General features: G+C 37.6%; 1 protein-coding gene across 2 annotated transcripts; it reads right to left on the bottom strand.

Moving 5' to 3' along the window:
* Positions 1–1483: 1483 nt before the first annotated feature.
* On the bottom strand, positions 1484–26595 carry LOC142547258 (uncharacterized). 2 transcript variants are annotated; one of them, XM_075655445.1, is made up of 15 exons: positions 26363–26595; positions 26179–26227; positions 25508–25653; positions 24072–24176; positions 19890–19993; positions 19724–19807; positions 19466–19599; positions 6523–6595; positions 6394–6439; positions 6173–6282; positions 5838–5945; positions 5701–5760; positions 5465–5526; positions 3551–3863; positions 1484–2595 (listed from the first exon to the last, which is right to left on the bottom strand). In XM_075655445.1, the coding sequence occupies exons 3-15, from the start codon at positions 25530–25532 to the stop codon at positions 1711–1713; spliced, it is 2109 nt and encodes a 702-aa protein (XP_075511560.1). In that variant the 5' UTR covers positions 25533–25653; positions 26179–26227; positions 26363–26595; the 3' UTR covers positions 1484–1710. The 2 variants fall into 2 exon arrangements, with proteins under 2 accessions (XP_075511560.1, XP_075511559.1); XM_075655444.1 differs by lacking the exon at positions 25508–25653 and having other exon boundaries at positions 26363–26594.

Raw genomic sequence — 26595 nt, 5'->3', positions numbered from 1 at the left:
ACAGTCTCGATGGAACGACATATGTATTTTTATATACTATATTATAACTTGCATTGTGCACTTGTGATCACATTGAGCTTGAACTTTTCAATTATTTTTACTGGAGATTTTCAGTGCAAGAAAATCTCGATTATGCTGCAAGGAACTTGACGAAAATCTACAAATGCTTCAAAATATCTAGTTACATTATTTGTTGCCCGTTAGTCTACAATCCATATAAGATAAGATTCAGTTAGTAAAACAATACTAGAGACATATAATACTCACAAAAATATTAGCAAGTGCTACCTTTTGGGCTAAAGATGCTCACGAACCAGATGACTGTGTAAGATACCCAACTATACAACAAACTAATTGGTAAACTGAGTTTAAAATGCTGACTAACGTCCATTTTCTATGGAGTTATAGTCCTAAAAAAAGGAGTTTAACGACTGTCAATTCCGTCGCTAAGCTAAGAATCTTTTCCTGCCCTTTCAACCAATTGAAAAAGGTCTATAATTAGGTCTAAAAGAAGAATTTGAAGAATTATGTATGTATGAAAAACAGGACGGTTTAGTTCTGTTTTTTATTTATTAAAAAAAATTGTAACAACTGAAAAATTAGAGGTTGAGAAGAACTCACTTGTTCGCATTCTAAATGCAAGTAATATTTCCAAAATAGTTGCTTAAATGACAAACAATTAGAGGTTTCTAATTTCTTTCGTTGTTAAAATTGGGTGTTATTGTATAAATTTGGGATGAATAAGATAAAAATTGAAGGCCGCAATTTATGTTTATTTAACGTTAAGTTGGGCTTCAAAAACATATGCTGAATGTTTCAAAAGTGATGGCTCTTCGTCTCTTTGAAAGCTGGAAGTTCTCCAGAAGATACTTTCGGCTCCGGGAGGAGATGTAAGAAAATTACCTACTTGTTATATGCTTTATCGTCTTGTATGACATTCTGTCTTGGTAGTATTTTTTGTTTCTGAAAAAGACAGTAGTAAGCAAGAATTCCCAAAATGTGGTCTGATCGCATGAAAATAGATTGAATTTGATTACCAACTACCGTTTTTTATTCCCTTTTTGTTGTGAAGATAACCTGGTTCGTACTCAGATTGATTCTCTCATACCAGCCCAGCTCCTTCACACCGAAGGACTAAAAGTAGACATGGTCAAATTGCACATCTATCTCATATTTCAAAAGGATGATGCATCAATTTGAGCAAGAACTGCTGCGTTTTGATTAAGCTCATAGCTGATACACATCTGTTTCTAGCTTTTTTACATGATGTTCCGTAGAGCTCAAGCACAAAAGTTTAACAAAAATGGGATTTCATGGCGGCCAGTTTCCTTGCACTTTATAGATTCATCATTCAAGCGCATGTAAGTTCCATGTGGAGAATTGCACAGACTTATATCTTCCCAATAACCGATGGAACGCGAGGGAAACAAAGTATAATTATTTTTTTCATATGAAACTAAAATTTATTAAAATAATAGGTCGGATTACAAAGTAGAGTAATCCACAATACATGTTTACAGAAATTTTTAAAAAACATTACTAAACTATTATCAGCAGCATACAAACTTCAAATCCCTAACCAAATCAGAAATAAATAAGTGGTTAAACTCCGGCAGTTTCGTGATCCAGGTCGCAACCCTGAATTTGATCTTCGTCCATATGTCGTCCAGAGGGAAACAAAGTATAATTCAGTATGCTACTGAGCCACGATCACTTGAACAGACTAGAAAGCAAGGTCCCAACAGCTCTTGGTACCTTGGCTTTGACTTGCTTATCTTCATCAGTCTTATCTAAAGATGAATTTTGATTGGAAACATCAGAATTCCCACATTCATTTGCAGTTCGTCGTTGCTTATATATTCCCCGTCGTTGATCCTTCTCCTTATACATGGGAACCATTTTCATCACTTCAGGCAGAAACTCTGCTGAAACATTAAAATGCTTCTGGGAGCTCTGATTGTATTCGCCATTGTTGACATTCTTCTGTGTCGTGGGATTTGCCTTGTATTTCCCTGATATAGTGTTGTCTGGCAACTGAAAAGTTTTTGACTTTCCATCATCCTTAGACATATAATCCTGCAGTAAATGGCCTTTACTTTCACTAGTTAATTTCTGACATTTATTAGTGACCTCTTGTCTGTTCGTCTTCGACAAATCTTGTTTATTCTGAAGCAACACATTTAGCTGGGTAGTAACGATCATCTTCGATCTTCCACTCAGTTTATCCTCGATAAAAACATTTTTCCCGACCAAACTTACCTTGCTATCATTGTGTGGCAATAGTTTGTAATTAGATTCTATCATACTCTGCGTGTCTTTAACCCGAATCTCCTCAAAAACTTCCAAATTTTGCAGTGGATCGATTGATGGTACGACATCTTCTCCAACTTCAGTTATATGTTCGACAGCACCGCAGACCAGTGTGTTTATAATTATTTTACCAAGCACAAACCTAATCTCATTTATGTCTCCTGCTTTCAGCAAACTATAATCTATATCTGTACCTTTCTTGTAAACCGTCAAAGATCTGACATCTTCCAACAGAATGTCAAAAACATCCTTCGAACGTAGCCCCATTTTTCGAGGCACTGAAACCTGAAATACAAAAGCACCCCACTGATAAATATCTAAGACTTGTTCTGAATCTACATCACATGAAACTCACTTTAATGTCAAAGATATATAGTACAAAAAGTGAGAAAAAACATGGAGTCCAATCTGGGGAAAAAGATTTTGATGTTTCTTCTTGAAAATCAAGTCATTTAGATGCATGAAAATAAATGGAATACTGTCTTTGTAAGTATTATTCCAAATTATCAATAGTTGTTATAGTTTGCATTTAATAGAACACTTTTACTAGAAATGTGCACGGTAATGTATCACCAAATCATAATATTTGTCCTGAAGCGCAGGAAAAACTGTGCTCTCAATGAAAAAATTCTAAATATAAGAAGAAATCAAAAGCAAAGGAATTATGGGATTGACAGAGTAATAAGGAATAAAGGAGACCAGGTTCAATTGTTTTAACTTTAAAAATTAACTTTGAGATGTCTATTTATCCTCTGATCCGCATCAAGGTTCATGGACAAGAACTCCAAATTTAACATTCAAAGAACCTCCTGATTCTCGGTTAAGACTTCAATATCAATCAAGTAGTGCTCATGGCTTATAGTTCTAGTAGTCAGCGCAGGTCATTTAATGATATAAATGGTGCGGAATAACAACTCTATGAAATCACAGCGAATTTTTAATAAATGTACCAAAAAATTGCTGATGAGATCAAACAATTCCTTTCGCTTGAACCTTAAATGGATTTCTTGAGGGGCTGCGTTGATTCAGAATCAACTTAAGCTAGAATATTCAAATGCATGAGAAAGTGAAAAGGAGAGAGAAAAATGATAGGAGAAAAAATTCACGTGCACCAAATCATAGATGTCATGGGAGAATCTAAAAAATTGCAAGCTTAAGATGCATAAACTAGCATAGCCACTCACACTGGGTATTTGGACAAAAGTGACCATGAAAGGAGAAAGAAAATGGCTTTACTTACCAAACCAGAGCATGAAAATTCTGGGAACTTGGCCATTGACTTCAAGAGGCAGTCCATGCTGGTGAAAACATCAACAGATTCTTTCATTTGCACAGAAAAATTAGTAACTCTTTCTGCAACTTCATCATCTGATAGGAAGTCAAAACCAGCTACAATTTCAGGAACATAAATTCTCGACACTGGAGCATGTTTTCTTGCAAAATTAACACTTTCCTCCCACGTTCCATGAGAAAAAAGGGAAGCAAGAGTCAAAGCCACGACAGCATTTTGAGGATTATTAAACAGTGCCAGGTGAAATGCCAATAAAGCAACCCTGTTGCATTAAACACCAATAAAAACGTTAAAAGATATTTTTATCCAACTGTTAATAACCTTAAAGAAATTGTGGGCTAAATTTTATTAAACTACTTTAGGAAGAGAGAATGGAAAATGTGATTTGGTACAGTCTTTACTGTTTCAGAAATAGTTGAGAAACAATTCACAATGATTAAGATACGACTTCAAGATCAATTCTGGGATAACCAACAGCTTTAACATAAGATTTTAGCAACCACTGAAATTACATCTAACATGGAAAAGATTTGCCATCCGTGAGGATTCTGTTCACAAAATGATCAGCACAAAGCAATATACTTTAATAAGGTAAGTTCATTACTCGGGCAAACTTGAAAAAAATAATATGTGAAAGATGTCTTTACTGTTTCAGAAATAGTTGAGAAACAATTCACAATGATTATCAATTCTGGGATAACCAACAGCTTTAACATTAGATTTTAGCAACCACTGAAATTACATCTAACATGGAAAAGATTTGCCATCCGTGAGGATTCTGTTCACAAAATGATCAGCACAAAGCAATATACTTTAATAAGGTAACTTCATTACTCGGGCAAACTGAAAAAAAATATGTGAAAGATGATAGCAAAGTAAAACATAGCAAAGTAAAACATAGCAATTGTTATACCTTCCATGGTCAATAAAAAATAATTTTTCAACTTATATTCAGTGGGATAACACTTTGCTCGTGGGAAAAAACCCTGGCCTGGCACGAAAAAACTGACCTTGATGAAATTGATCTCCCAAAACTACATTAGAATCCTGTCAAGGATGCAAAGTGCTACGCTTTGAAGGGTCACAGTTCTCTTTTGCTGAGTAAAGTATGTGTGCTTATGGTGTCAAACACGGATACTTTTTCTAAGGAAAGTGCTTAATGATCTGATAAGTATAACAATGATATGAAGTCATTTATATCTCAAATTCCAATAGATGAGTAAAGTATGTGATCATCCAGGTAGCGTAACTCTATTACTTTGACTAAACATGCCGAGAGCTAGTTACAATGATGTACGGCCATTGACCAAACAGGGCCAAAACAGTTAATTGTGAAGGAAAATCCGGCATGTCCAAACAAGCTTCTAAACATTAATGTGGCTCTTACTTTCTTATATGCAATTACTGTTCAAGGAGGGTAGAATTGTCTTTTAAGTAAAAGCAATCATATTCCATGGACATTGGTTGAAGACCCGAATTTATCTGATTTAAATTAGAAATATAGCTAAACATTAGTGAATGTTATCAGTCCATGTTTCTTCATTTTACAGCTTAAGGTAGTGTTTTCTTTCCACAGATATCATTATGCTTGAGACTTATGGGGAATAAATTTCTTGGCAAAGACAATGAGAATGCCTTGCCACTAAAATTTCTTGTCTGCCCAGCAGCCCTTTCTAAATGCTATACACTCAAAGGTTTAGAAAAATTGGTATGAAGCAACCAACTTACCAAATCTCATAATCTACCTACCAGTAAAACGTAAAATTACTGATGGGCATATGTCCCCATGAATCTGATAGTACGTAGTGCATAAACATGTGCATGATGCCAGTATAAAGTAAACTATCAAATAGAACCACTTACCACAAACATTCATCACAAGGACGATCACATGTAATCAACCGATCCAAATTGAAAAATAACTTCTGAAAGGGAATAAACAAACTATATGATCACATATGCAAAAAGATAGTAATTGAGGCAAAGCAAAAGGGAAAAAACAAAATAATTAAATAAGTCAGGACAGAAACAAAGATGAGACACACAACACACACACGCATTAATCAAATTCTGCGCTGCAATATGCAAACAGAGCGAACCATTAGCATTGAGGAACGTAGGCGACGTCCATTTTTTGCCTGTTCGGAAAGGTATGCAGCCTACAATATATTATACCATATCAGATGCTTAAATCTATAAAAAGGTCTTAAGTTTTCGAAAAAACTAATCAACTTACATTGAACGGCAGTAAAATTTCTAGCAGATTGAACCTTTTAAGCAAAAGGAGAGACGGCTCAGCAGCTCCATATGATAGCATATAATTCATCTCAAGATGTATTCTAGACTGAAGGAAAATATCAAGTCATTTTGAGAAGGTCTCCGATCATGAAAAGGAATTAAGTTGTTTCATGCAGAGGAAGAAAGATTGTAGTATGTAAAAAAAATATGGCCCAAAAGTATCACAAGGAGAAAGAAGTGTAAATTCAAATACAACATGAAGAAATGAAAGGACAAAATCCAAATGGACAGAATATCCAGGGAAATAGACATCCTTCCAAACTTCATAATTACCATGCTAAGGCCAGCAACAGATGAAGAGAGGTTACAAATAGCAACCTCAGTCTCCCTTGAAAATGATAAGTCAAGACGAGCTGCAAGTCTCAACCCCCGTAAAATTCTGGCTGAAAAAAAGACATGGAGAACTCCAATTAGTATTTAAATTTAACCGTCTTGCTACACATATTGATTCCAGGATTATCGCATTGACGCATAGAAGTGCTGAATAAGTCTACCTTGGTCATCTTTGAATGACAAGTGAGCCGGTATTACAGTCCTCAGCTGAATGTTAAACAAGAACAGCTTCACAAAAAGATTGATAACAATAAAACAAATATATTACGTCTTAATGCAATACAGCTTACCGTCAAAGACTTCAAGTCCGTCATTGCATCGGCGTAATCGAATATAGTGTTGGAATAAGGATCATAATATAAGCTATTTCCAAAGCAAAAATTAGAATTCAGTTAGTTCAGAGTCTTGAGAAAAATATGAAAATTTATGAAATGCAGAAAAAATTGCATGTCATGGTGTCACAATAGTGCAAAGCAGTTAAACACTCCCGTGACATCTTTAATGTAAGCAGAAAAACTTGCATGCAATAGCGCCACTGGGAATTCTAATTATCATCTGTAATCATACCTATCCTCTTGCAAACAGTAAAACAATTCCTCAAAGCATTGGAAACAGTAAACAGGCAAACAAATCCTTCACTCTGTTATGCTTGAGTCAATGATCGAGTTATGGGTCTATTAAGGGAACAATCGTAAAACAATTCCCTAATGTGTTGGAAATGGTAAAACAAGCCACCAAATCCTACACTCTGTTATCAGCTTGAGTCAAGGATCGAGTTATGGGTCGATTAAGGAACAAACTGGTTATATCGGTTTATATTACCGGGTTTTGGGACTTCCTCCCTTGTTCACCTATCTTGCCAGAATGATTTCGAGGTTAAAATTTTCTTAAGTTTTGGTGATAACAAATGTAAAAATATGATTTCTAGTTGTTAAGTTGTCTAGCTGGTTGTTTAGTTTCTGCTAGGATGTCTGTTGTATGTGCTGCTGGACAATTGCTAGTGGTTTGAATGATGCTGGAAGATCCGGCTGGATGATACTAGCATTTTGCTAGAGGCTATCAGAGCAAGTTGGACCCTCTAAGGCATCTAACCGATCTGTCTTAAACTTGCCAGAAGATTTCCTTATCAAGCCAGCTTATCAAGCTGCCCTATCAAGCCCCCATATCTAGCAGCATTAAGTTGCATCAGCTGCACGAGCCAGCAATAGACAAATAACGACAGTACATTAGCCAGGCTACTTAGAGCTTAAATCGAGAATGTTCCTAGAAGAAGACAAAGTCTACAGCAGTCTTTTCTCTCCTTGAACATAATTTCATAGTTGTTGATTGCCGGATTTAGCTAATGTCCAAGAAGCATTTATTGTCTTATTCTATACGACAAGGACATGTAACATTCTCCATATGCATGCACGGCTGATAGCACAATTGAAGACCGTTTCCAAAAATGCTAATGTTGGAAATGTCGTGTATTGAAGGAACCATTCATCCGACTTTGAAGACTACTGAAATTACCAATTCTCCGCATTATCTTGTGAAAAACATTCACGTCCTCGAGAAGTCTTTCAAGAAACATACTTTGATGCTCAAGGCACAAGCAAAGTATATTTTATTACATCATCTGCTGCTGTATTTCACTCTATCTTTGCTATATCGAGCTACTAGAAGAGTAAATTTTGTAAATTGTCATAAGTTTGTTTCTGAACAGATTAATAGAATTTGTATTGAGCTTCCATAAACAAACCTTGAATCATTTATTTCATGTTGTTTCAATTTATTATCTTTTATTTGCTTGTTGCCTGGATCTATAAAAAAAATTATGATGATTAGAAAATTCGTAAGCAAGCACATTTGTCCGCGCAGGATAATGACATGTGGTATGTCATCACAGATAGCCCGATGAAAATCATGAAGGTCAACACGATTGTGGCCATTACAGACGGAGCTCCTCCATATGGTTGAAAAACCAAAAATGGATTGGATAGCAGAATACAAAATCTGGACAATGTTGACAATGATATCCTCAACAAGACACTAGACAAGACATGTTCAAGATTTGCTCGACAACATAAGAAATTTGGGAGAAGTTGATGTAGTGCCCAAAAACTAGTGCACATAAACACCATGCATGATTGAATTAATTTATTTATTGAGTTGATAATCTAAGTAATGCATGTTATGCGTTAAATTAATATATATATATATATTATGCAATTAAGATGTTTACTCGAGTTTTATCTTTCAGATAAATATTCAAAGCCGAACTGGGAAAGAGTACCGGAGACAATTAAGATATTAAAAATTTAAGTTACATTTTTATTTTAAGCCGAGAAATTAAGTATTTTAGTGGACTTACGAATTTTAGCATTTAAGGCTAAATTTAATTTATCAAGTGTGATAAAAGCATGTTAAGGATGGACCCTAAGGATTTCGGGGATACGACTGATCCTATGGTGGCCGAATGATGGATAAGCCCATAGAGGTGATCTTTACCTTTATGGAACTGCAGGATGCTGACAGAGTTAGGGGCGCCCCACTTACTTGCTGAAAGATGACGTTCGATTATGGTGGGAAGGAGCATCAGTGTCGGTGAATATGCACACCCTGACTTGGGAAGGCTTCAATGAGGTATTCTATTCCAAGTACTTCACTGATGAGGTACGCTCCCGACTGACTAGAGAGTTTATGACATTGAGGCAGGGAGACCGCAGTGTGGCGGAGTTCGTGAGGAAATTCGAGCAGGGGTGTCACTTCTTGCCCTTGATAACTAATTACTCCAGGGAGAAACTGAAACACTTCATGGATGGATTACGGCCGATCTTGCGCCGTGATGTTCGCATAGCTGGTCCTCCTACTTGTGCCGTTGCAGTAACCAAAAACAAGCACACATAAACCTCATGCATGATTGAATTAATTAATTATTTATTTAATAATCTAAGTAATGCATGCTAAGTGTCAAATTATTTTGAATGCATACATATTTACTTTATTATGAAAATTAAAAATGTTTTCTCAAGTCTTAGATTTCAGACGAATCTTCGATGTCCAACCGGGGGAAGGAGATCGAAGACGATTAAGATGTCAAAGAATTTAAGTTATATTTTTATTTAAGCATAGAAAATTAATTATTTTAAATGATTTACGAATTTAGTATGTTAAAATCTAAATTAATTTTTTGGCGAATTATAAGATTTTAAGCGTTTAAAATGTTAATTTTAAAAAAATTAAAAGATTTATTTCTTAAATTTGGGGTAAAATATTTTATAATGACTTTTATGACATAATTAATTTATTTAATTAGTATTCAAGTTGGATTAGGATTTCAAGTATTTAAATTTGAAATCTTCAAAATTTGGGGTCAATCTTTTAAATTAAGGGATGAGATATTAATTTATTTATCTAGTGTTTATCTAATTGTTTACTAATGAACTAAACTAAAGCCCTTTTATTTAAACCTAATTAACATCCTAAATAATCTATAAAAGAGTCCTAACCCTACCACCAAACCCAATTCTCGTAACACAACTCACGCACACATAGTCACACACACTAAAACACCTTAGCTACACACACAAACAGCCGAGACGGCTTGAGCTTAGGAGCCTCAATTTCTTTGTATTTTCTTGGTTCTATCATCACCGATCACACACCCACACGTAGAACAGTTGGTTCACGGCCCTTTTACGCAAGAAAAACAACCGAAACGCCGCTCCGATCGCCCACCGTTTTCCCCGCAACGATATTCGACGGTTCGGGCGTTTAAAAACGCAAAGGCATGTTTCAATCCTTCTTTTATGCATCGATCTTGTCATATCATGTATGTTGATACAAATTATGCATGAAAATTTATTGTTTATATGCAAACATGCGATTAAAACAATGGAAACCGTTTTCTGAAAATTTTGTGGCATGTTTCATATGTATTCCTGAGTTTCTTGATTGAAGCCTTCGGCTGGTCTCTCCTGGGACATTGCTGCTGGTTATGGGTAAGCTTTAGGGGTGTTTTGGGTCATGGATGATGGCTGGTAAGGGCTAGACACGGTCTGGTACTCATGGAAGAGGCTTTACGCACAAGCTGCACGCAGGCGATAAGGTACGGCTTCGGGCATGGGGTTTAGCGTGTGGCTTGACCTGGGCTCGGGCCTATGGTTTAGGCGGTGTCTAAGGGTCCTAGGATGACCCTAGTTAAGGCGGTTCACGGATTGGTTGGCTAGGGAAAGCGCTGGAACCAGAAACACTACAGCTGAGCATGTGCATGTAAGGGGCTGTAGGTGGTTCGCTGGTGCAGTTCAGTGCATGGGCTTGTTAGGGGCTGTTGGCTATGGTTTGGGGCATGTCTTAAGGTCCTAGGGAGAGCCTAGACGGGGTGGTTCATGGGCTGGTTCGCTGGGTAGATGTCTGGAACCAAAAACGTGCAGCTGTGCACAGGAAGGCTCGCGGGAAGGGGCTGTCACGGCTTTGGCTTGTTGCGGGTCTGGGCTGCGGGTCTGGGCTGGAAAGGGCTCAACCAAGGGCTTAAGTGGTGTCTAAGGTTCGAGTCTAGGGCTGGGTTCGGGTCCGGTCCCCGTTGGTTTAAGCATGGAGTCGTGAGAAGCACATAGGCGTCATATTGCGTTCCTTGGGCTGTTCTCTTCAAGGAGCTGTTGCCACGTTTATTTTGGGCCTTGGTCATAGTTCGGGGCTGTCTTAAGGGCTTGGATAGTAGGTTAGGACGTGGGCTGTTGTCACTATCTTATTTATTCGAAATTTCTATGAGAACCTTAAGATAGTGAATTCAGCATGTGCATGAAATTAAGTGTAGTCCTTTTTGGGTGTTGTTAAGTTGAGTGTATGTTAATATTATCTCAGGAAGGATCTATATAGCAAGGATAGCCACGAATGTTCTGTTAGATTCCGAGGCTACTCATTCTTTTATATCAGACGGCTTTGTGAGTTATTTGGGAGTCAAGCCCACTAAGCTGGATGTGATTTATTCTGTGATCGTTCCATCTAGGGAGGAACTGTCTACTTCGAGTGTGGCCAAAGACTCGAGTCTCGAGCTACAGGGCCACATAGTCTATGCTGACCTCATAGTATTACCGATGCCCGAGTTTGACATCATTCTGAGAATGGATTGGTTGTCGAAAAATGGGATGTCAATCGACTTCCAACGAAAATCAGTGAGGGTCAGACCATTAGGTGAAGAGGAGTTCGTATTCGAGCCAAGTGGACGCAACAGCACGCCGCGGATGATATCATGCCTTCGGGCGAGCAAGCTTATGCATAAGGGGTGCTAGGCATTCTTGGCGACCATTATTTCAGCCCTTGTTACTACCAATTAGACAGTAGCGGACGTCTCAGTTGTCAGATATTTTCCTGACGTGTTTCCTAACGACATTGCGGGCATTCCACCTAAGCCCGAGGAGGAGTTTTTCATTGATCTTATGCAGAGTACCATGCCAATCTCCAAGGCACCGTACCGTTTAGCGTCTACAAAGATGAAGCAACTCAAACAGCAGATACAGGAGCTACTGGATAAAGGATTCATACGCCCTAGTTGCTCACCTTGGGGTGCATCAGTACTCTTCGTGAAGAAGAAGGAAGGAAGCGTGAGGCTTTGCATCGACTACCGGAAGCTGAATATAGTTATAGTGAAGAATAAGTACCCACTGCGTAGGATCGAGGATTTATTCGATCAATTGCAAGGAGCTTTTGTGTTTTCTAAGATAGATCTTCGCTCTAGGTATCATTAGCTGAGAATGAAAGACGCAGATGTGCACAAGAGAGCCTTCAGAACTCGCTATGGGCATTACAAGTTCCTAGTGATGCCGTTTGGTTGACAAATGCTCCAGTGATCTTCATGGATCTCATGAATCGTGTATTTCAGCCTCACTTAGACCAGTTTGTCATCGTATTCATAGATGACATCCTCGTTTATTCGAAGAACCAGGAAGAGCATAACCAGCATCTGCGTACCGCATTGCAAGTCTTGCAAAATCGTAAGTTGTTTTCAAAGTTCAGCAAGTGTGAATTTTGGTTAGAGAAAGTGGCATTCTTGGGACATGTTATTTCTAGTAGTGGCATTGAAGTTGACCCGTCCAAAGTGAAAACAGTGAAGGAATGGATGGAGCCGAAGAACGCATCAGAGATCCGCAGTTTCTTGGGCTTAGCGGGTTACTACAGAAAATTCATCCAGGGATTTTCTTCTATTGCAATGCCGCTCACCTCCTTGACGAAGAAGAATGTCAAGTTTTTATGGAGTGCTGACTGCCAGAAGAGCTTCGACACTTTGAAGCAAGCTCTTATAAAAGTGCCAGTTTTAGCCATGCCATTAGGGCAAGGCAACTTTGTGTTGTACACCGATGCTTCTAAGCTCGGATTAGGCGTGGTATTGATGCAGCATAGCCGAGTCATCGCATATGCCTCCAGACAGTTGAAGTGAAAAGAATTATCTGACTCACGATCTGGAGTTATCTGATAACAAGAGTCTTAAATATTTCTTCACCCCGAAGGAATTTAACATGCGACAGAGACGGTGGCTAGAGTTGGTGAAAGACTATGACTGTGATATCAGTTATCACCAGGGAAAAGCCAATGTAATCGCCGATGCCTTGAGTAGAAAAGCAAAAGTTATGTCGCAACTGTCGGAACAAAGACCTCTACAGCTAGAGATGCAGAAATTCGATCTCGAGGTTTATCCTAGCGGCTGAGCTCCTAGATTATCTACCTTGACAGTACAGTCCACTTTGATAGACCGTATTCATAGTGGACTGTCAACTGATGAGTAATTGCAAAAATGGCGATCAAGTGATGAATCTAAAGGCCGTAAGCTTTAGACAGTGAGCGATGGGATTCTGAGGTATAGAGGAAGGATTTGGGTACCTAGAGATGATTCGATTAGAAGACACATTTTGTCAGAAGCGCCCAGGGGTACCAAGATGTATAAAGACTATGCAGATGCTTTATTGGTGGCCAGGAATGAAACGAAACATTCGACGCTTTGTATATAAATGTCTAACTTGACAGCAGGTGAAAGCAGAGCATCAGAGACCAGCAGGGATGCTCAAGCCTCTTCCTATACTCGAGTGGAAATGAAAGAATATTACCATAGATTTCGTAGTCGGTTTGCTGAGGTCAGTCAGAGGATCTAACGTCATTTGGGTAATCGTTGATTGTCTCACCAAGTCGGCGCATTTCTTGCAGATAAAGACGACTTTTTCTATGATGCAGTATGCTGAGCTTTATATACAGGAGATAGTCAGATTGCACGGATTCCAGTTACCATCGTATCTGACAGAGACCCGAGGTTCACATCTTCCTTTGGAAGAGTTTGCATTCCGGAATGGGGACGAAATTGCAATTCAGTACAGCATTACATCGTTAGACAGATAGTCAGTCCAAGAGGGTGCTATAGATTTTAGAATATCTACTGCGTGCATGTGTGATTGATTTCTATGGGAATTGGGAATCGAAACTACCTCTAGTGGAGTTCACCTATAACAACAGCTTCCAGTCATCTATAGGTATGGCTCCTTACGAGACATTATATGGAATGAAGTGCAGATCTTCTATTCACTGGGATGAGGTCGGGGAGAGATCAGAACTTGATCCAGAGATTGTTCAGCAGACTGTAGTCAAAATCAAGGACAGGATAAAGACTACTCAGAGTCGTCAGAAGAGCTACGCTGACAAGAGAAGGGACCTTGAATTTGCCGTAGGAGACCACGTCTTTGTAAAAATAACACCTATTAAGGGCATTATGAGATTTGGAAAGAAAGACAAATTAAGTCCAAGATTCATATGATCATTCGAGATCCTTGAGAAAGTGGGACCACTAGCTTATCGGGTAGCACTACCGCCGAATCTGGCAGTTGTACACAATGTATTCCACGTTTCGATGCTAAGGAAGTACATGGCAAATCTTTCACATGTACTAAGCTTTGAGCTGTTACAGCTATCATCGAACCTATCATACGAGGAAAGGCCTATTCAGATTCTAGACCGACAGGAAAGGAGACTGCAGAATAAAGTCAAAAAGTTGGTCAAGGTCAAGTAGCTGAATCATTCCGATGAGGAAGCTACTTAGGAGACCGAAGCCGATATAAGGAGTCGCTACCCAAAGCTATTTCGTAAGCCTTAATTTCGAGAACGAAATTTATTTATAGGGAGAGGAACTGTAGTGTCCAAAAACTAGTACACATAAACATCATGCATGATTGAATTAATTTATTTATTTAGTTAATAATCTAAGTAATGCATGCTATGTGTTAAATTATTTTAAATGTATATATATTAATTTTATTATGCAATTTAAGATGTTTTATCGAGTTTTATCTTTCAGACAAATATTCGATGTCGAACCGAGAAAGGAGACCAAGACGATTAAGATATTAAAAATTTAAGTTATATTTTTATTTAAGCCGAGAAATTAAGTATTTTAAAGGAATTATGAATTTTAGCATTTAAGGGCTAAATTTAATTTATCAAGTGAAATAAAGGCATGTTAAGCATTTTAATTAGCAAAATTCGAAAATAAGAGAATTAAATTATTCCACTCGAAATACAATATTTTAATAATTATTTTAATGACTTAATTAATTAAATTAGGTAGTATTTAATTATGGGTATAATTAAAAATTCGTAGGACTCTTAATTTCAAAAATTGGAGGTCTTAATTAGTAATTTTAAATGGTGATTTATTTAAACTAAACACCTAGTCATTATCTTATTAAATACAAGAAGAAGTCCACCCTATATCACAAACACAACTCACGCGCGCGCAGAATACACACACTAACACACAATACACACACTAACACACAAAACCCATGGTCTTTACGGGTTAGGTCTCCGGAGAATGTGTCCGGAGACCTCTCCAACCTTTTCGGAGGAATTATGTTACGTTAGGGAGTGGACATACAATCCAAGGGCTGTGGTGATCTCTGTCGGTCCATTACTGTGACTTAGTTTGATCAAACGATTTATGTTATGGGCCACTTGTATTGAACAGAACTCTAAACAAAATGATTTCTGATTACTTTTACAATGATGAGCACGAAAATATGATTTTATGAAATTGTTTATGCAAGAAAGTCGCGTTATACATATTTATACTTATATTATGCTATGTACGAGCTATGTTTAAATTGCATGGATTTTATTACGTATTACTTGTAATTCACGGTTTATGCATGTTGAGTCATTAGACTCACTAGACTTGATCGATGCAAATGATGTAGTTGAGGAGACGGGAGGTGGTGACCAGTTAGCAAGCTCGGACTAGCGGCAATGCAAACCCGAGAACCGTGTAGTTCACGAGAATTTTAATTATGCACATTTAAAACTATTTTCTCTAATTTTACGCCTTAGTATTGGTGACTAGTAAGTTGAGACTTTTTATATTATGTTGGATTTTTCAAATTATGATTAATGTTTTATACTTGTATTTTTTGTTGTGGTTTTCAAATGATGGAGAGTTAATATTAACTTTATTTTTAGTATGAGTGGTGACCGTGATTTATTTTACGAGATATATTTATAACAAATTATTTAATAAGAAAATTTTAAATTTTTCCGCAAATATGAAAGTAGTTGTAATTTAAGACACAATTCGTCATAGTTGATGTAGTTGTGCGAGAAAAATGACCAGACGAAGGAAAATGAACCCTAAGGCTCATTGAAAAATCTCCTTACTATCTTTGATAGTCTTGAGAGCGAGGGCCGTAAGCAAAGGAAAGATTGATTATAGGCCAGTGAAATAGAAAGATTCACTCTTGGGTAGACCTACGATAACCGGAAAAATTTGCAATCAAGTACGGAATTGTCTCTCTGTTGCCATGCAAAAGTTTGAAAATAGCGAGATAAAGTTCAGAGAATCCATGAACGAGTTCGATCAAAAATTTAACAACATTGTGATCGAACTTGCTACTCTAGGCAAAATTACAGCAATAGAGAGGTTGCATTGAAGATCATTAAAGCATTTCTCAGGGAACAGGATGTCGAGAATATAGCCATACGAGAATCCAAAGATCTAAATAAGCTCGGGCTGCACGACCTATTTGTTGATGTAAAAGCTTATGACGTCGAATTGGGGACCAGAATAGAAGAACCATACCAATAACGACATTGGGTGCTACAGAAGCTCCTGACAGGAAGTCTGCAAAACAGCTGAGCAATGGTGTCATGTCTATGTTTTTCAAGAAAATTGGCAAATTAATGAGGAAGAACAAGAAGACTTTCAAGAGACCAAGCCGCAAAACCAATTTCAAGAAAGAGCAAGCTGACGAGGACCAAGTTTGCTACAACTGCGGAAAGAAAGGCCACTCATTGCTGATTGCACCAGGTCGAGGGGGGGAAAAAAAGAAAAGACCCCAAGATCAGAAAAGATCTTTCAAGAAGAAGAGCGACCAGAATGATCTAGTTGCTGAGGAAAGAAAACTAGTGGGCTGACGAGACTTAGACTCAACCAGCACGGAGTGTTCTTTGAGTGAGAGTGATGATGAACCACTTCAATATGTGATAACTAATGCTGAGCTTGATCTCACTGATGTTCAGATATTTGATTTTAGTTCTAATTAATTTACACGAGATGATTTGATCACTGCGCTACATGATATGAGGAGTACAAAAAACTCTCAGTTATTCGAGGAAGTGAAGCAGAAAGCAAGGGTTTTCCAGACAAGTCAAAAGAAACCAGCCGGTTTCAACATGTTGATTATGATAGTATGAAGACCAAGTTTAGTATGTTGTTGACTGAGAATGATAAGATGCGTCTACGTTCCAAACTATGATGTGTATAGCTGAGGTTGAAGAGTTTGTGTAGGAGAAACTGAGAATGTTTGGGTGGGACTACAGAACAAGGGTCCATTTTGCTGCTCTTATAAAGACAGAGTACTATAGAAAGTGGCCAAGCTGTAGCAAAGCACACTCAATTGGGTTGAAACCAATCTCCTGTCTGAAGCTCTTGAGATAAGAGACTTCTTCATGCCGACGATGAGGGAAAGCAATTGAGGTCCATGATCAACCAAAAGAGGCAGAATTTTGATGCCCATGGACCCACTACAAGAGATGACTCAACGTCATTGGCCAGTTGGAGATGGATGCTCTCCCTGTCCATGTCTGTTAAAGTCAAAAGGAAAGACTACCAACTGCCTCCTCTTTCATTCAAGGCAGACAGATTACAGATTGTTGCCTTATAGCCAATGAAGTTGTGGAGGAGTACAGAAGGAAAAAGAAGAAAGGATGGATAATGAAAGTTGATCTTGAAAAGGCTTACGATAACGTGGATTGGAGATTTTTAGATTTTGTGCTTCAAAAGAAGGGCTTTGGGGTTAAGTGGAGGAAGTGGATCACGGGTTGCGTTTCTAATGTTTCGTATTCAATTTTCATCAATGGGAGACCAAGAGGGAAGATCAAAGGGGAAAGGGGCCCAGACAAAGAGACCCCTTATCCCCTTTTCTGTTTAATTTAGTGATTGATGGGTTAGGGAGATTGGTTGACATGGCAAAAACGTCAAAGGTCGTCAGAGGGCTTGAGGTTGGGAGAGATAAAATAGAAATTTCACACATTCAATTTGCGGATGACACTCTCTTGGAAGTTTATCTCTCGGTCTCATCCTCATTGTCAGCACTTGATTGGCTCTGTGCTTAAGGGAGGGAATCTCATTCGGTTTTGGGAGGATAGGTGAGTGGGTCTGTGTTCTTTCCAAGAGTGTTATCCTCGTTTATTTCTTTCTCTTTGTCCACTAACAAACCAATTAATCACTTCTATTCGGTTTCGGTTAATCAAGGTCTTTCTGTCGTTCAGTGGGATGTGCAGTTTAGAAGAGGGTTGTATAACTTCGAGTTGGAAGAATTCACTTCTCTTACGGGGGTATTAGAGTCTTCATCTTTGAGAGTGGGTTTGGCGGACGTAAGGGTTTGGTTAGGGGATCCTTCGGGTGTCTTTTCTGTTAATTCACTTTACTCCTCTTTTTCCCTGCACATTAACACTCCCAAATTCCCTTTCGTCACTAACATTTGGAAAGTCCCAAGCCCACATAAGGTGAAGGTGTTCTCTTGGATAGTTGCGCTGGGAAAATTGCAAACAAATGATAAACTGCAGAAAAGAAATTCGGGTTCTGCTTTATGTCCACAGCGGTGCGCTTTGTACAAGGAAAATGAGGAGAACCAAGATCATCTATTGATACATTGTTCTTTTACGAGACGTATTTGGATCAAGGTTATGCAACACTTAGGTTTTGAGTGGATTTTTCCACAAAATTCGAAAGACTTGCTTGTTATGGAGCACGGATATCTCAATGGCAAGGGCCTCAGGAATTTCTGGTGCATTATTGTTCAATGTATATTTTGGTCGGTATGGATGCAGCGAAATAACAGAATTTTCAACGACAAGGAAGATTCTTGGGAAGATTTATGGGAGAATATCATATTCAACGTAGCGAGATGGACGCTTAGCATACTCATGTTTCAACATTTGCTTTTGTCAGACCTAGTCAGGGATTGGTGTTTTATTCGCTTTTAACGAGTTTCTAGATTATATTTCATGAGTTGATTTGTGGATCACTCATCCACTTTGTTTTGTAACCCAAATTAATATTATTATAATAAATTGTTAGTTTCTGATAAAAAAAAAAAGCAGAAAACAAGGGTTTTCCAGACAAATCAAATGAAACCAATTGCAACATGCTGAATATGACAGTCTGAAGACCAAGTTTAGTATGTTGTTGACTGAGAATAAGAAGTGTATTGAATTCCAAACTATGATGTGTGTAGCTGGGGTTGAAGAGTTTGTGCAAGAGAAACTGAGAATGTTTGATTTTTGGGTGGACTAAAAAGAAAGAGTACTAGAGAAAGAGGCCAAGCTGGAGCAGAACATACTCAAATGGGTTGAAACCAATATACTGTCTGAAGCTCTTGAGAGAAGAGACTTCTTGATGCTAATGATGAGGGAAAGCAAGCTGCGGTCCATGTGAATTTTGATGCCCATAGACCCATTGCAAGAGATGACTCAACAGTAATTGGCCAGCTGGAGATGGATGCACTCTCGCTGTCCATGTCTGTTAAAGTCAAAAGGCAAGAATACCAGCTGCCTCCTCCTCAAAACTTAGCAGAAAGAGAAGAAGACTTTGAAGAGAGTTCTGCAGAATCTCTGGACCAATTGAGATTGTAAGCATTAAGCGTACACCCCCAACGAATAAAGGAAAATTACATATATATTATATCATATTCAAACACCAAGACAATACAAGTATTGGACCTGTTGATTGTAAAGTCTCTTTGCAAGCAATTGTTCCAGCGAGCAAGGTCCTTTTTATCACAACCAATTGGAAAATTAGAAACGTGAACTTGTTTTCTACAAGACTGCTCATGTCTTGTCTCAAAACTTGACACCTGAAAATGAACGGAGAAATATTTTTGATGAATTATACATTATTAGAATTTACTTGACTGGACTGACAACAGACTGAACAGTTATGCATTCAGAAGGTCGATGAACTAGATAATATACACTAACCTCCACTACAAAGCCTTTTACTGTGACCCTGCATATTGGAAATCTTCGTCCTATGATTATTGCAGACCGAAACGTAGTTTTGACCTGCAAAAGATATGTATAATCTCAATATCTTGAAGAAATGATTTGATTTACGAAAAGAAATAAACTTAAGACAGTCTAATACCTTCTTTAGACTTGCTGTCGTGATGACATCAAAGTCTTTTGGAACTTTATTGAGAAGGAAGTCTCTGACACAACCCCCAACTAAGTAGGCTTCAAACCCTGCACCTTTCAGCTTCAATAACGAGCCAATAAAGAAAGTTTGCAACCAGCATGTACTTGGTTACACAGACGCAGGTGTCATTGTGTGCGCATTAAGAACATACAATGTGTGCATATTTAAGTGTGCGCATGTGTTTATATTTATGCTATACTTGCAGACCTAAGTTCGTATATATATATATATATATATATATATATGTAACGCCCCGAAAATTTAAAGGTCCACGCAAACCACATGCATGCAATTATTAAATTCTTTTGTATTTTAATTAATTATTTTGATTGCATTAATTATTTATGTTGTGAATATTTGCATGTGTAAAATATATTTTTCGACATTGTTGCATTAAAATGTATTTTTAAAAGTTATTCAGGTTGCGATCGAGGAACGGAAACCGATGGCTGAAAAAAATAGAAAATGTTTTTATTAAACGATTATTTTTAATTATTTAAAAACATGGTCGATGCTTTTTAGTATTTTTGAAAATAAAGGGTTTTGGAAGTGATTTTATACGCTGGGACGTAAATTTTATCGGCGTTGGTTTTTCAGCTAAAATATGAGCTTTTTGGCAACCCGGCTAACAAATTCACATATTTAATTAAAGAAAAATTTGTTATTATTTTATTTAAATCCTAAATAGACTAATGGGCCTAATTTAATGGCTTATTAGACCTAAGGTCTAGTTAGTGATCAATTAGTATTTAATGTATTAAATAAATCACAAAACCCTATTCTAGAAACAAAACCATCGGCTACCCTATTTTGTTTTCTGAAAACACTCTCCACCTCCCTCATATACTCAAAGCAGCACACACCTCACTTGGAAAGAGATTTTTCGAAAGGCAAGCAAGAAGAAGCCATAGTCGTCTCCTGTTCTTCGTCGTCAACGATTATTCGAGCGTATTATACGCAAAGGCACGCCTTAATCTTCCTTTTCTCATCCATCATATCATAATATTGTTTAAAAATCGTATGCATGAGGAACACAATTGCACTTTTCTGTTTTTTTTGAAATATTGCACTTGCATATGTTAACTCATGATTTTTGGAGCCAATAAGTTGTTGTATGCATGCTAGGGGACTGCCATGTTGGTAAGTAATGAACAAGTAAAGGTTTTATGTGTTATAGAGTCCCACTCAACCTCCACACTCACGGCTGAAGCCAAGGGAAACAAGGAAACGGTAGTTGCTATCAAAGGGAGGGCACGGGTTGCACGTATCAGCGGGCAGGCGAGGCTTAGGCTGGGGCCAGTGCTTGGTTAGGGGCTGATAAGGGTCAAGGGCAGAGTCCTAGCCAGGCTAGGACTCGAGTTTGGGGCGGGGGAAGGAGTCCTAGCCATGCTAGGACTCTACCCGTGAGGTACAAGCACAGCGCGCAGGGTTGCGCCGCTCGTGCAGGGTAGGAGGCTCGGTCTGGGGTTCAAGGGCCGGGTCCAGACGATGCACTAGAGTCCTAGAAAGGTGGGTGAGTGACTGGTTCAGGGTCTGGACTCACGAGTAGGAGCCTGGACGCACAAGAAGAGTCCTAGCATTAAGGGGAGTCCTCGGCCAGAATAGGAGTGAATTGGGGTGCTTCGTTTTTGGCTTTAGGATGGGTTCCTTGGTGGTTTGAGAGTCCAGTAGGTTACCTTAGGGGGTTGGTCAAGTTTTGGATCAACATGGTTCGGGGGTAACTCGTAAAAATCGAAAGTTGGCTCAGGGTTGAAGTTTAAGTGTCAAAAGAGGGTTTCTAACGAAATAAAAATTGAAAAACGGTTCATGGGGGTCGAGTCGTGGTTCATAAAAGCTAAAATAATATAAAAAGACTAAATTTAGGAATTTTATATTAAAGTTTGGGATTTTTCGGGATTAAAACACCGTCAAAACAGTTAATTAAAGATAAATGAAAAAGTCTAATATTTAAGCTAAATAAAATTATGGGAAAATTAATTTAGGCTTAAATAATTATTTGGGATATGTTAGAGTCATGAAATCACGAAAAAAGGTCGAAATCGTAAAATGTCGAGTCTAGGGGTAAAACAGTCTTTTTACACCTAGAAATTTGTAAAGGTCATGGCAGTGCCCTAAATGCTGTTTTTATGATAATACGATTGTTTTTAAATGTTTATGAATTGTTCATGATTAAAATATGATTTTTAAGTGTTTAAGGACTTTTTATGATTTAAGGAAGACATTTAAAATACATGTTGCATGCTTGGTTTCAAAAATGAAAAATGTTATGTTATTCATGATTTTTATAAATTGATGTGAATGAAAAATGTTGAAGAAAGTGAAGTGATTGTGACTAATTCGTTAATGATGGCGATGTCGTGAGGGTGTTGGTCCCAGTGGGAGCCCGACGATCGTGTCTCCATTATTGCGAATATGAGGTTATGAGGTTTGAGGAAGAATGGGAATATCGTAAGGGGAGAAGGCCCCAGAGGGAGCCCATTTATGGGAGAAAGCCCCAGAGGGAGCCCCGACGATCGTATTTCTATTCGATCATGATAGGCCAAGGCTCAGTTGACCGGTGAGAGTGTCGCTGATGTCCCCGCCGCCCAGTACTGCGGTTTCATGTAGATGGATCCATCGATTTTTATGTCATGTCATGTTGAGGAAAGTCACAATTAACGATCTGAATTCAACAAAGAAAAAAGAAAAGGAAAAGGAAAAATGTTTATGATCATGAAAAAAATGTTTTATGTCGTGTCATGTTGAGGAAAAAAAAAAGGAAAAGGTTAAGGTTTATGTGATGCATGTCATGAAAATGTTTATGCTTAGAGTTGATGCATCATTATGAAAATGTTTCTATTTAAAGTTCATGCATCATAAAAGATTTACTAAAATGTTCATGTTTGAAGTTTATGCATCTTCATGAAAACGATATTTTAAGTACAAATATTTTTCACTGTTATATATTGACTGTATTACGTATTACTTGCTATAAAGATGATGGTGTGTTGAGTCTTTAGACTCACTAGGTGTGATGGATGCAGGTGAGTTTGAGGGAGGACTTGACGGGTGATTTGACTGGACTGAAGGCGCACACAACCCGAGGACCAACGCTTCTACTTTTTCCGCATTATGATTTATGACTCATGATTTATGTTAAAGATTTTAAGACCATTTATTTATGCTTTTTGGAGAGATTTTTGAGAGGTTTAGTATGGGCTATACTTTTCAAACTTATTGCTTTATTTAGGTTGGGTAAAACAGGTGACGATTTCATTTTATGACTATTGAACTTGATTTTTAAAATGCTAGTTGGTTGAGATTTTATTTTAAAGGGTAAAATATTTTATAAAAATATTTTCACGTGTTATTTGTCATGGCCAAAAATTGAGTGTTAAAAAAAAAATTTCTAATACTTTTAAAGCAATAAAAAGGGCAGACGTTTCAATATATATATATATATATATATATACACATTCATAGCCCACACACTTACATGTAAGCCACAAAATCAATTTCATTTCTCAGAATTTACACAAAATTACGACATTCAACTAAGGCAATACTCCTAAGTTGTAAAAAGAACCTGTTATTTAATATTGTATGGGCCCTGAATAATTATTTTTAAAAGTTTATTGCTACCATAAAAAAAATTTATCGCCTTTCAAGTTAAAACTAAGCTAAAGGACACCCTATGGACATGGAACAACTATGCAAGATTATGTTAAAACTTCACCAATAACAATTCTGACATAGAAGCACTGAAAAAGTTTACCTAGATAAGGCAATTGTATAATGAAACAAAATGTAACAGGAACTCCATTATAAAACTATGTTTAGGATACTTGGCATTTATTTACCTTTTATTGAAGGTTTAAAAAAAAAACTTCTGTAATAATTTAAAACTATCATTACACCTTCATATCCTTTAACAGTAAATAGCAAGGTCCTAACCTCTTGACAGTGAATGCAATACCACAAGGTAAAGTAATAACATGACAAGAAATTTCGGGAAACAGACCTATTGTAGTTAAAATTTAAAGCTAAAGAATTTAACAGTGTTAAGAGTGTAAAGCTATCCTATATTACATCAACATGAATTGTAGCGGAAAAGCTGCATATAATTTTGTAAACTGGAATAAGCACCTGCACTATGCAGCTTCTTCAGAACTATCTGAGAAGACAAAGATATATGTGACCTTGCTATCCCAAACTTCCTTGAGTCCAGCTTTCTCCATTTTGAAAAATTAACATGGCCTAAACAGTTGACAAAATTTCATTTTACCCAGAAAAACACGAGAATATTGAAAATACTAAATATGCTAGGCCATAAACACAAGAATCAAGATCAAACCCAAAAGGACAAACTTTCTATGTGGGCGAACCTTCCAAAATTATTTGCACCTCCACAAATTTCTAGTAAAGAGGACAAAGAATCATATATGCCTGCCTTTTGTGAAGCCAACACCGGCCATTTTAAATGGCTTTCACCCACTTAACAGTATTTTGAGCATTCACCTTAATCCACATCTTCGTGCGAACAAGGATTTTGAGCATTCACCTTAATCCACATCTTCGTGCGAACAAGGATTTTGAGCATTCACCTTAATCCACATCTTCATGGGAACACGGGCCATATTATCAACACTAACCAAAATGTAGCCCTTTCCTAGGCCAACACTTACACTACATCAGTTCAAAACTTAGACCATGAGTAAAGAACCCAAATTGAAAACGCTGCTTTCAAGGCAGGAGAACTTCTCAAACTTATAAGTCACTATACAATTTATTGTATAGCTGATGTAAAAAATTAAATTGTTCACCATTGAGAAATCGAGGCTACGATGGTCAACTCTAGACATCACTAGCCTATCTATTAACGTTCTGCACATGCACCTTGATCCCATCTAAATGTAACATGTTCCACATTATCGACACTTACCTGATGGTAGTCATACCCATATCACCTCCTGCTATGTTAAATTTCAAAGAGATCACCAAATAATAATAGGTATGTGAACCAAGCAATTTGAAAGTGCCCGAACTCCAAAATTAGCTTGATTTCTTCATTCATGTATTCATCATATGCTTGGAAAAAATGACAACTAAATAGCTGAAGCCTGTAGACACTATAATTGTCTTTCAACACTGACATATAGTATCTTTAATTTACATAAATATAGTGAGTGTTTAGAACTAGTGATTTTTTCCACATCAAAAGCATGAATGGTATAATTCTTCCATCGTGTAACTTGCATATGGGGCCCCTTGTGGAAACCAAGCAAATCCTGGTCCATTTCTTCATAAAAATATCAACGCTGTCGTCTGATCGTCGTGGACAGAGAAACAAGCCCAACAACCAATAGCTAATTGAGCATCTCATCTAGGGCCATCAGCCCTCAAGTGCAGAGGTGGAAAAGAAATGAGCTTCATTGGCAGAAAAATTATATCATTTGTGTTTCTGAGAAGGCAGAAGTTTCTAGTTCCCAACAAGATCACATGGTATATGCTCCAATATGTAGTATATATTGATGATAGTTATAGTGATAAATGGCTTCAGCCACTTTCATGTAGCTGTCTTTACATACATAATGAATACATGAATGAAGGCATCAAGCAAAATCTGCAGAAATATGTTTCTTCTATTTTCCTTTTCCTTTGTTGTCATCTATGTCCCTTGTGTTCTACAAACTTCTGGAGCTGGGGCAACCACAGAATTGACTGGATCACATACCTATCATATTTATGTAGCCACATTGAAATATAATGCAACAAAACGCTTGAATCTAAGAAGGGTTAATTGTGGTGCAAGTGTCGATAATATGATTTGCAATTAAATTCTCAATAGGGTTGAATATGCCGAAGATTGACCGGTGAATAATTTTCATCCAGAGTGAGCCATCGTTTAAGGGGTAGGCAATCTTATGATACCAAATTTGTTCCAAAGAAAACTGTGGAATGCTTAATAAGTTCAGAAAATTCTACCACATAATAACCTACTCTTTGGCTTTAAGATATTCTTGCACGTTTATCCGTTAAAAAAGTATGTGCTCAAATGAAAAACTAAAGAGAAAAAGTAAAAATGGGTTTCGTTTTTTAAAAAGAATATAATTACAGCCGGCGTTACCAGTGTGTTAGCATTAATAAAATCAGCTCATGCAACAGGAATTGATACAAAATCCATCCACATTCGAATGAGATGTCTCTACTCAACTATATTTGTCATAAAATTCCAAAACTAAGAAATAAGATCACACACCCGTAGCAGAAGTAGACTGAGCTCGACTCCTGCTTCTAAAAGAGCTGCACTGCAAACTCAGAAACAATAAAAATTTCCCATATTAATTCGAAGATAGCTACATTTTCCTATAATGTGAATCAGGTGTTTGTAGAGATGTCTACAAGAATGAAAAAAACAAATGTTTGCTAGCTCAAATACGAACCTTGAAAAAGGGTTCTAGGCGCGAAAGTAAACCCTTTCCGCTGCCGGCTTGCGAAAAGGCCATGAGAGCGAATTGATCAGTTGCCGGGCATGCGAGAGATGTGAAGTGCCTTGTAGAAGAAGGGCTAGGACAAGAGCCAACAACAGACCGCGCCTTACTGAAACAGTGGAGATTGGGGAAAATGTGGAAATCGGACTCGGTACATTTTGAAGGGAACGTGTGTATGCTCCAAT

This window comes from Primulina tabacum, chromosome 5, assembly GCF_025594145.1.
Source record: "Primulina tabacum isolate GXHZ01 chromosome 5, ASM2559414v2, whole genome shotgun sequence".
Classification (NCBI taxonomy): Eukaryota; Viridiplantae; Streptophyta; class Magnoliopsida; order Lamiales; family Gesneriaceae; genus Primulina; species Primulina tabacum.
This window is presented reverse-complemented; position numbering and strand designations above follow the sequence as displayed.

Coding starts and splice junctions, on each gene's coding strand:
- LOC142547258 (XM_075655444.1), bottom strand. CDS start 26,425: ATGGCCTTTTCGCAAGCCGGCAGCGGAAAGGGTTTACTTTCGCGCCTA. Junction 19,600..19,723: donor TAAAAGGCTTTGTAGTGGAG/GTTAGTGTATAT, acceptor GTTCATTTTCAG/GTGTCAAGTTTTGAGACAAG. Junction 6,596..19,465: donor AGAGACTTTACAATCAACAG/GTCCAATACTTG, acceptor CTTTGGAAATAG/CTTATATTATGATCCTTATT.